Here is an 11,113-nt window from a genome sequence, read left to right as displayed (position 1 = left end):
GGGAGGCTGCGGGGCCCGTCCTGCCCTCGCCTCCCCTCATCCCGCCCCGCTGCTCCGCGGCTCCTCCCCCGGAGCCGTGCGGCCATGGCGAGCCTCCTGCCCCGCCGCGCCGCTGCCTTCGCCTCTCGCCGCCTCCTCCTGCTGCGGACCCCGGTGGCCCCGGTCCCGGTCCCGGCTCGGAGCGGCAGCGGCAGCGGGGCGCTGCCCGGCGGGCTGGTGCGGCGGGGCGGGCTGGTGGGCGGCCGCTGGCTGGAGGCACCCGCGGCCTTCCCCGTGCGGGACCCGGCCAGCGGGCAGGAGCTGGGCCCCGTGGCCGACTGCGGCGCGGCCGAGGCGAGGGAAGCCGTGAGGGCGGCGCACGGGGCCGGGGCCGCCTGGGGCCGCCTGGCCGCCAAGGTGAGCGGGGGGCCGGGGGGGGGGGAGCGCTGTGTGGGGGAGCGGGCCCGGGCCGGAGCGCCCCGCCGCGGCACAGCGCAGCCCCTGTGTCCCCGCAGGAGAGGAGCGGCCTCCTCCGCAGGTGGTACGAGCTGATGGTGGAGAGGAAGGACGAGCTGGCCGCGATCATAACGGCGGAGAACGTGAGCGAGGGAGGGAAGGAGGGAGAGAGGGAAGGAAAGAGGGAGGGGGAGCCGCGGGGTCCCTCTGCAGAGGGGCTGCTTTGCCCTACAGCTGTGCCTACAACCGCACAGCCGAGCGGTTCTGGTCTTCTCCTTAGGTTATGAGTGCCCCTAAACAGCCCCAAAGGCCTTATTTGCTTTTAAGTTTTAGTTGAGCCGAGACTATTCCTTGTGCACTCACGCTGCTCTCTTAGGCCGATGGATAATGTTTCAAACACCACCTTTTTTACACCACACTTACGTTTTGATAAATAACAGTACCTAGAAACATGGCTGGAATCAGACCTATGCTGTGCAGAGGCATACAGAAACCTAAACTGTCATCGTAAGGGCAGAAATCATCATGTTTTGTTGTTTTTGTTTTTGGTTTTTTTTTTCAGTTTCATGCATTTAAAAAGGGAAGGTAGCATAAATACTGTTTTTGTCCCTTAGTATGTGAAATAAAAGTTGTTTTTTTTTTTTTTTTTTTCTCTCTCTTGTATTGCTTGAAATTAATGGTTAGATTTTATAGTTTATGCCTAATCATATGTAGCGAAACAAGGTTACTAAGTAGCTAGAAAGGATGTGTCCAGAAATACAGTCCTGAAAATAAGGCAGGACAAGCATTGCTGGGATTGCTGGGAATCATAGGCTGTGGTTCTTGGAAGCTTCTTTTTACTGCATTCTCTATTAAGGACCGGGAAGCCATCTGACAAGTAATTAATAACTGCAATAATGACAATATCCCTTGTTAAACATGCACAGCATCTGTGGCTTGGCCTCTTCAAGTGAAAGTGGTTTCACTGAAACTTGTAAGACATGAGTTATGTCTGCATCAGCATCTTATTTTGTATCAGAGTGACCGTACCATTAAAGCAAATCTCCTGGTCACTTAACGTGTTTTGCTTTGCATCACAGAGCAGTCTGCAAATTCACAGGCAGGCATCCTTTTGAGTAAAGCCATGCTGGAAGCTACCACAGCAGCTTCTCTGTTACATTCCAACAGCAAATGCTCACTCAGTCCACAGGACCGTACCTGGAGGTGGGTGCTGCAAAGTAATACACCCCAAAACAATGGTCCCTGACATAAACTTCTAACTTTTGCCATGATTTGTATCGTCTTCAGAATGGTGGTAGCAGCTAACTGCAGCGTGTGTAAATAACACTTCACAAAGTTGTAAAATGTGCTGTCCCAGCTCCTCATCTAGTGCAGGTACAAATCTGGGCACCACAGTCAAAGCACTGGCTATATAATGACTGTATGTTGAAACCACATAACTATTGGTGGTGAAATCATATCAAGTCCTTTCCGGAGACTGCAGTATATATGACACAGGATTATAAAGCATTCTGAAAAGAACTCTGGAATGACCTAAATTTATTTGTATTGCTTCAGTCTGCCACTTACAGCGTATCTTCAATCTGATTTAATCAAAGGGAAAACCTCTGAAAGAAGCACAGGGGGAAATCCTATATTCTGCCTCATTTCTGGAATGGTTTGCAGAAGAAGCGCGCCGAGTTTATGGTGATGTCATTCCAGCATCTGCAAAAGACAGAAGAATCCTGGTGCTGAAACAGCCAGTGGGAGTGGCAGCTATTATCACCCCAGTAAGTACAGCTGATTTTTGCAGATCATACAGAGGTTTTCAGCTCAGCCCACGGCATGGGGCTTTATGGCTCCTCTTGCCTCAGGAAACATCCCTGTAAAGTTTCATTTCTATCCCTGTGCCTGCTTATTCCTGAATTGGCAGTACTTTCAAATGTTCACCTAGGACAAAGCACATCATGCAGGTCTGTTTAGGCAACCATCTAACTGCATAAAACACCTATTACTTCCACAAAAACAGGAGGAAAGATGTCCCCAAGTTTGATTGTTCTTTTCTCTCATCCTAGTGGAACTTCCCCAGTGCTATGATTACCCGGAAGGTTGGTGCAGCTCTGGCAGCTGGATGTACAGTAGTAGTGAAACCCGCAGAGGATACACCTTTATCAGCATTAGCTCTTGGAGAGGTGAGCTTTTTATGCTAGGCTTTACATTAATAACGGACTGAAGCTGTAAATAAGAGCCCATAAATAGGGAGTCAGATGGCCTTTGCTGGTAACTGTAGCCAACTGCATACATGAAGAAAGGACAAGTTGGCTGAATTGATTCAGAGGTTTTAGTTCATTAGAAATCTTTGGAAGTTGCCTGTAATACGGTCTAGAGCCTAAACGCGTACCTGGCCATTGAGCCACAAGAAACATCTTCATATCCTTCCTTTGGCTTAAACGTGAGTGAAGCTGTGCTCCTAACCACGTGGCGTCTGTTAGCTGTGCTGTGCACCTTGGGCTCTTACTGGCTTGCAGACTGATTTCATCAAAACAATAAACATAAAGGACTCTTCCTAATACAAAATGCACTGATAATGCAAATTCTGTTTCTCTTGTTGCAGCTTGCAAACCAGGCTGGAATTCCTGCAGGAGTGTATAATGTTGTTCCTTGTTCCAGACAACAGGCAGCAGCTGTAGGGGAAGTCTTGTGCACTGATCCATTGGTAGCCAAAATATCTTTTACTGGCTCCACTGAAACAGGAAAGGTACATAAGTGCGCAGAATATCCTTGAAGATTATTACTGTGGTTGTACTGGAAAGGTAGGGGAAAATGTGTGCTTCCCAATAGAGCCTTCTCCTCTGGCTACTGTATGCAGACAGTCTAAATATGTGTGTATTTGTTGAGATACTGTATTTATTTTGGTGTCAGTACTTCATAGAAGGATGTCTATGTACAACTTCTGCATAATTGTCCCTCATTAAATTATAACCTGAACAGTTCTGTATAAGATGCTCGTGTTACATATCATACTGTGACAGCATACTAATAAGAATGCTGAAACTGAATTTCAAAGGTGCTGTTTGGCTGAAAGAAATTCTTAGAGAAGTGAGACCCTTGTGTTAGGAATGTTTTAACAATTCGTGTCCATAAAGAACAGTCCTGTCTGCCTCTGGGCCATTTATAACACTTGCATCTCTGTAAGAAAAACTGTGATACCTAAGGCAAATCTTAATCCCAAATTTTGTCATATATTGGAAAATTGTGTCAAGATTTCTATTCGTGAAAAGGAATTGAACAAGCAAACAAGTGACAATATTAGTGTATAAAAGCCTGACCTGAAGTTGATGAAAATCCTTTTCTTCATTATTTCTTGGCCAGAATGTGGTCTCTCAAGATTTTAATGAGTGAAATTAGTCCTTGTATTTGTGATGGGACAAAAAAGATGGCCTAGCATTAAAGAGAAGATGCAGATTAACTTCCTGCCAGAGGTAGCTTTTCACTGCCTTCTAGCTGTAAGCTCTGTGGTTCCATAGTTTACCTCTGGTAGAGGTACAGGTTTCCATGTTTCCTCAGATACTGCTGAAGCATGCAGCTGGCACCGTGAAGCGAGTTTCCATGGAGCTTGGAGGGCATGCTCCTTTTATAGTGTTTGACAGTGCCGATGTGGACCGTGCTGTGGCAGGAGCCCTTGCTTCTAAGTTTAGAAACTCAGGACAGGTAAGAGTAACCATTTTGTCTTTGTTTCTGGAAGGAGAAGAGCTGTACATATAGTTTAAGCTGTATAAATAAACTATCTTATGTAAAGGGAAAGCATAGAACAATTCATTGTGAAGAGAGAGATGCTTGGGGCCACACATGGCTCTGGGCACTTAAGTCCAAATAACAATGTAGTAAAATCCCTTTTTTTCATACTTTCATGGACATAGAAAGATAAATGGCTGTTACTTTTGAGAGACTGTAGTAATCAAAATAGGCTGCAGTAACTGTAGTAACCCGACATTGTGGCATGAAAGCCAGTATGAATTCATAACGAAATACAATATAAACTACTGTTTGCTTTTCCTTTTCATGTTTATTTTCAGACATGTGTTTGTACAAACCGTTTCCTGGTGCAAAAGGGAATCCATGACAAATTTGTGGAAAAGTTTGCTAAAGCCATAAGGAGCGAGCTACGTGTTGGAAATGGATTTGATGCAAATACTACCCAAGGGCCACTAATTAATGAAAAAGCAGTAGAAAAGGTACAAATAAAAGATTTCATTTTGATACCTTTATTTCCTTTTCATGATCCATAAGGTAACGTTGGAACTGTATTTAACTTTTTTCAAGTTTTTTGTTAGAAAGAATTAGCAGTGTGGCTGGGAGCTAGTTGCCTCCTCCAAACCCACGTGTGTATGTAGAGGAACAGATGTGGCCAGTTAATGTAAAAGAGATTCCTCCTTTAGGAGGGAATGATTCTCCCTAATTATTTCCTGTCCTCAAGAAGAACATTTACTGAAATGTGATACACCATGAGAGTTTGGTGGTGATTCTACAATTCTGAAGCATTGTGATTGAGAACTGGCCTTGGAGACCAGGGCCTCTAGCAAAAGCTAAGCAAAATCACACACTGAGGTTAAAAATACCAGAGCACTCAATGCTGTAATCATTTGAAATCTTCTATGCATGTCTCGGGTTTTCTGGTTTGTATGACTCATGACTCCAGTGATAAGTAACATTTTCTATAATATTTCACCCTTCCTAAGTTTAAGGATTATTGAATTATGTGGTTCATACTTGCTAAGATACTATGGCTCGCTTATATGCTGGTTTGATTTCAATCCCATTATACATGAATGCTGTCAGACTCTTCCTGTGCATAAAATACTGGGATGTGAAAATACTCAGAACTGTTTGCTAGACAAAGGATAAAACACATGGATGTAATGAAATTCCTTCCCTATGTGCATCACAAAAGTATTGTGTATATCACATGTCTGTGCACACGGAGCAAGCACTGTAGTCACGTAACTGCCGTTTTGTTACTTCAAAGGACTGTATTTTACACTGAGACTATTTAGTTTTCTCATTACTTTTCAATTGTAGATGTACAGGAGTGGAAAATGATTTTGCCAGTACCATCTTGAAAGTTTACTTCTGTTGTCTTTCTCTTTAAATGACAGTCATGTACTTCTGTTTGGACAGTCCCTGATCATGGATATCAGGTGTACTGCTCAGTCCTGCAAAGACTTTTCTCACGTTATTTGTAACCCTTTCATTTCAGTAGAAGAGGTGAATGTATGTGATGCTTGGGCCATACTCATAGTTTAATTCAAGAGAAATTTTAAGTAACATTGCAAATAGTCTTCTGCAATGTATAAACCTCTCTTCAAAGTCTTCTCTTTAATACTGGAGAGTATTATTTATTCAGTGTAAAATATATTGATATTCATTTTTAAGTCCTAGCATTGAAATTTTTGTTTTGCATACCTCAGGTTGAGAGACATATTAATGATGCAGTTTCTCAAGGAGCATCAATTGTGACTGGAGGGAAACGACACAGCTTGGGGAAGAATTTCTTTGAGCCAACATTACTGAGTAATGTTACAACAAAAATGCTTTGCACACAAGAGGAGACATTTGGCCCTTTAGCACCAGTTATCAAGTAAGACCATTCATTTTCCAGATTTAAATACAGCAATAAGAAAGAATGACATATTGTTTTGAATGAATAAGAGTTGAATGACTGCTTGCCAAAAGTTATTTTTCTGAGGCCGAATAAGAATAACAGAATCATCTAGGTTGGAAGAGACCTGCAAGATCACTTAGTCCAAGCTATGACCTAACACTAACAGGTCCTCCACTAAACCATATCACTAAGCTAAGTCATGTAATGTAAGACTGTGGTAAATATGTGGAAACTTACTGTGCACATCTAGCCTGTTTATTTTTCTCTTGACCTGATTTAAGTCTCTGCAGCTTTTCAAAAATGGTTTTCTTTTAAATTGCATCAGCAATTAAGCTGGGGCAGGTAACAGCAGAACTCTCACAAATTTCGTGTTTTGCAGAATGAAGGGGGAGGCAGGAGCCTGCAATTTGTCATGATTTGCTAGCCCTGCTTTTCTGACTGAGGATGGCATAGCTCTGTAGCTCTTTTTGCTCCTTAAAACCTTCCCTGCCTCCATCCAGAATGATTGGATATGACAGAAGAACATGATAGGGTAGGTCATCTGTCATAGCGGAGAGTGCTTGTGTAGTTGAGGAAATGAGTGAGCTAACCCATAGGAAGTAAAGGTTTAGCTACCAGTATCTATGGAGGATAAAGGCAATCCTAATTATTTAACTACTTTAATTTAAAGTAAGTGGTAGAAACTCCTCCATTGCTTTAAAATTAAAATAGATACTGAAAATACATTTTTGGAAAAAACTGCACATTGACTTATTTCTGATAAAGCTGCTTCTTCACAGTAAGTGAGCAAGATGGTAGATGAACTGCAGGCTTCATTTCTATTTTTTTCTTTATATTAACAGATTTGACACTGAAGAAGAAGCTATTGCCATAGCAAATGCAGCCAATGTGGGTTTAGCAGGTAAGCCACCCTTTTAGATAAATACACTATTGAGGTTTTTGATAAGATTCAATGTTAAGGGGGTAACAATTTTTAATGAAATGATGGACATCGTGTCAAGAAGTATCTTTTTCAGTCTTCTGCAATTGTTCCTTCTGACTCTTTTTTTTTTTTTTTTTTTTTTTTTATTCTGTACCTCTGTTTCTGCATGGCAGGATATTTCTACTCCCAAGATCCAGCTCAGATCTGGAGAGTTGCTGAGCAGCTGGAAGTTGGAATGGTTGGTGTAAATGAAGGCATAGTCTCCTCAGTGGAGAGTCCGTTTGGTGGAGTAAAGCAGTCTGGCTTAGGACGAGAAGGTTCGAAGTATGGCATTGATGAATACTTAGAAATAAAATATGTCTGCTTTGGAGGCTTATAAAAATCTTCAGAAAGCACAACCTCAACATTTTGGAAAAGCGTTGTAGTTTTAAAAGCTTTTTGAACGAGAAATATGTTATGAATGCAACATTTACCTTCTTCAAAACTAAGTAACCCTGTTCTGTATGTGTAGAGATACAACATTCTGTGCTGCCACGTTTTTACATGTTTCTACGTTGTTTTTCAGCAATGTAATCACAGTGCCCATTATCTCTAACAAGGAGCAGGGAGGAATGCACATCTGTTACCCTTAGATTACCCCTGTGTAGTTGGCAGGACTTGGAGACTTCTGCATTGTGAAAATAGATCATAGCCTGTGTGTCAAGGGGAAAGCTGACTACCATTTGTTGTTGCCTGCTTGAGTGTGTGTAGGATGTGGGAAGCATTGAGGATGGCAGACTCCCTTTAGAGTTTTGTGTAAACACCAGCATTTTCTAATGTGGTTATGTAACTTTCTTTTAGAAGCAGGCATGTCTCTTTTTAACTGTGGGATAATCTGATGCTTTTGAAAGGTGAGGAGCGTCTTTTAGCTACTGCTAGGAGTTCATGCAGGTGAAAGTACAGCTTTGTCAGTGCGTGTTAATGCTGGCTGCAGAGCTGCCAGCTGTTAAGCTCTGGGCTTCTGAGCAAAGAGCTGTAATTTGTGTTTAACAGCTTACAGGTTTGGGATCGAACCCCTTTGTTGGGTACGTATGAGTGTTCTAGCTGTCCTGGGAAAACATCAGCAAAGGACAAAAGAGTTGCTGGGTTAGTAACTAGTAGGAGGAAGATAGGATGCATGGTTGCAGGAATAACTTACAGAATTGTCAGGGGACACTGAAAGGGCTGTGTGAATGAATTCCAAGTGGTGACATGATGATACACTTAACTCCCTTCTGTGAAAAGAATGTCCTTTTGTAAAAGGAAGGTCACTGATGTAAACGTTGCTCGGTGTCTAGAATGTTACCCACCACCTCCAAAGGACAGGAGCAGATAGATGGTTCAGTTCCTCTGGGCTTTGTGCCTTGAATCAGATTTGTGGTCACACAGGAAAATAACCTTTAAGGAGGAAGGTACAAAAACCTTTAAAATTGGCTAACTTGTCGTCTAATGAGGACTTAAAAATGACTATAGGTGAAACTTTTACCCATAACCTCATTACTTTGTTATCTTTAAGGATAATTTAAAGAATCCTTAATATGAAACAAACAGTACTGTTTAAATGTTATTAGTTCAATGAGACTTTAAGCATTTAAAAAAAAAGTGCAATGCTAATTTGGCAAATAAATCAATGCTGCAGAGACTAAGGAGAAGAAATTCTGTTTCCTGTACTTAAATTATAGGGTGTGATTTTAACCATTAATTACTGAAAAAAATGGAAGATGACATACCACTTCTTCCTAATGAATGTACCCTATGAAACGGGCTATTTTAAGATATTTTATCCAATGAAGCAAAAATAAGACTTTGATGAAAGAAGATCCAGAGCTGAGTTTCACAGGGTTTTTTAAAGCGCACATGAGGTAGCATTGACTGGTGCTTATTATTTCTAAATATTTTTTTATGTTTATATTTATCTAACACTTGAGACCAGGTGGATGTTTGTATGTAAGACATTACTTGTCAGTAAATGAGTATATGTGCATCCTGCCAGTTGAAGGACAGGTAGAGAACACTTACTGCCCTTCCAAGCATTTCCAATGCACCAAAAATAAATGCATGTTTAAGATAGTAAGGATTTAATACTGTTACCAGTTGCAGTACATTTGTCTTTTTTTCCAAGAACAAAAAAGGATAGCCAACTTCTACCTACACTAATTGCAAGAAAATGTCCACCCAGCCTCTGAGACTACACTACTGAGCACATAGGCTACCTGAATTTAGAGAATATGAGGATGTGGGACGGGGAGCTCTTCGCCAGCTTTGGCTGCCAATACATTTTTTATTTCTTACTGGAAAGTGTAACGAGTCTGAAAAAGGCCATAACTTGGTGTCTGGGTACGAATAACACAATGGTTCAGGCAAAGTTGTGGATGTTCTACACAGATTGGAATATCTGCCACTTTAATTGCACAGACTTAAAATTGTCTGCATGTGATCTGCAGTATGAGGGCAAAGAAATCTCATTTAATGCTATATGACAGTGCAGTTCTGAATGTAGGTGTACTTCTTGGGACAGTGCAGTTGGAGGATAAGCTTTTTAGCTGGCTGCTCTATTAATTGTAAAAATTAGTGATTTGATGCGTTGGTGCATTTAAAATCTCGATGTATTTCTAAGAATAGCACTGTTAAAATTAATGAGTAAATGTTTACTTTTTTCCTAGCTTTTTTTTTTTTTTTTTTTTTACTATGCCTGATAACAAGCACAAAACGTAATTAATAATGTATATAGGCTTTGAAAAAGCCTTTGTCTAGATTGAATTGTGGTAGGATTCCAGCATAGCATCCTTGTGTCAGTAACGTCTACATCAGTAAGCACAGAATAATCTTGAAGTTGTCTTCAAAGCAAAAGCTGTGATTCTTTAACAAAACGTATACTTGAATTCTTACACCTCAGTTATGTTGATTACATTTGTGATAGTTCAGCAATTTCTGGATACTAAAACTGCGATGGAAAAATATTTTCAGTTAATAAATAACTTCTGTGAAAGCACTGGATTGTGTGGCTCATTACCGTATTTATTGTTGAACTGACAGTGACAGTAACTACATTACATTTAGACCCTCAGATTTCTACAGAAATTTTGTTGTGCCAACTTTAGCACTGGAAAAAAAAAAGACTTCTCAGCATCCAGATGTTCTTCAGATGTAACACCAAGCCAGTAGAGGTAAAAAAAAAAAAAAAAAAAAAAAAAAACACACACAAAACAAAACAAAAAAACCAGTGCTACTCAGAAGTATTTCAAAAGTATTTAAAGTTTGACCAATATCTAGTATTTAATTTTGAGTAGCTGGTTCTTATTCTTCATTACCACTTATCACTAACATCGTGGCATTTAAGTAAACGCTTAAGCAGGCTGGAATCGTGTGGCCTATTATATGTCCATGGCAATTTTTAAAAACACATTTTATGCTTGTATAATTAAATGCTTTCATAATCAAGCTTTGCAGAATGCAATGGTTTGCGAACTGTAAAATAGTTTATACTGTTCTAAAACCAACAGGCACATAGTATTAGGAGTCAGGCAATCCTGCAAGTTAAAAAGAAAAAAAAAATAATATCCAGTTAACTTCGTATTGAAGTAACCATCTCACTAACTGGCAGTTCTGTGTGTAACTGATTGTGTCCTTTATCCTAGCCCTAATGCTTATAGAAAGCTTACAAAGATTTACATACAGCTGTCAGAAGGTTTAAGTAAAATTTTAGCACTTGTTTAGTGTTCCTTGTCAGAACTTCTGTCTAGGGCCTTCCAAGACACAAGAAGTCACAAGAAGTTGGTGTGAGCATGTAGCAAACAGTTTTTTCATTGTGCCACTGACTTCTGAAGCACCTTAGCAGAGCTGCTGCTGTGCTTTCTGTTGCACACATTCGAGGCCTTCACCAGCCTACTTCAGGGGAATGGGGAGGCTGCTGCTACTACTAAAACCTACACCCCAATAACAAATGGACAGATTCCATTCTCCAGTAAAGGACATGACGCATCTCAACCTATTCAGCAACTGGTATTCCCTTGTAGGAGTCAAGTTTATGAATGTAAGAAATGCAACGTGACACTATGTATCCAAATGCACTATAAAAGTTGCTTTTATGTTGTGTT

General features: G+C 40.9%; 1 protein-coding gene across 1 annotated transcript; it reads left to right on the top strand.

The window, feature by feature from the left end:
* Nucleotides 1-84: 84 nt before the first annotated feature.
* ALDH5A1 (aldehyde dehydrogenase 5 family member A1) lies at nt 85-10,037 on the top strand (the record flags this gene model as incomplete). The annotated part of the gene is made up of 10 exons (XM_082753984.1): nt 85-396; nt 495-578; nt 2,034-2,204; nt 2,490-2,606; nt 3,029-3,172; nt 3,982-4,125; nt 4,491-4,649; nt 5,883-6,052; nt 6,919-6,977; nt 7,172-10,037. The coding sequence occupies 10 exons, from the start codon at nt 85-87 to the stop codon at nt 7,375-7,377; spliced, it is 1,566 nt and encodes a 521-aa protein (XP_082610110.1). The 3' UTR covers nt 7,378-10,037.
* Between the last annotated feature and the right edge of the window lie 1,076 nt (nt 10,038-11,113).

This window comes from Aythya marila, assembly GCF_965140915.1.
Source record: "Aythya marila genome assembly, chromosome: 2".
Lineage (NCBI taxonomy): Eukaryota > Metazoa > Chordata > Aves > Anseriformes > Anatidae > Aythya > Aythya marila.
This window is presented reverse-complemented; position numbering and strand designations above follow the sequence as displayed.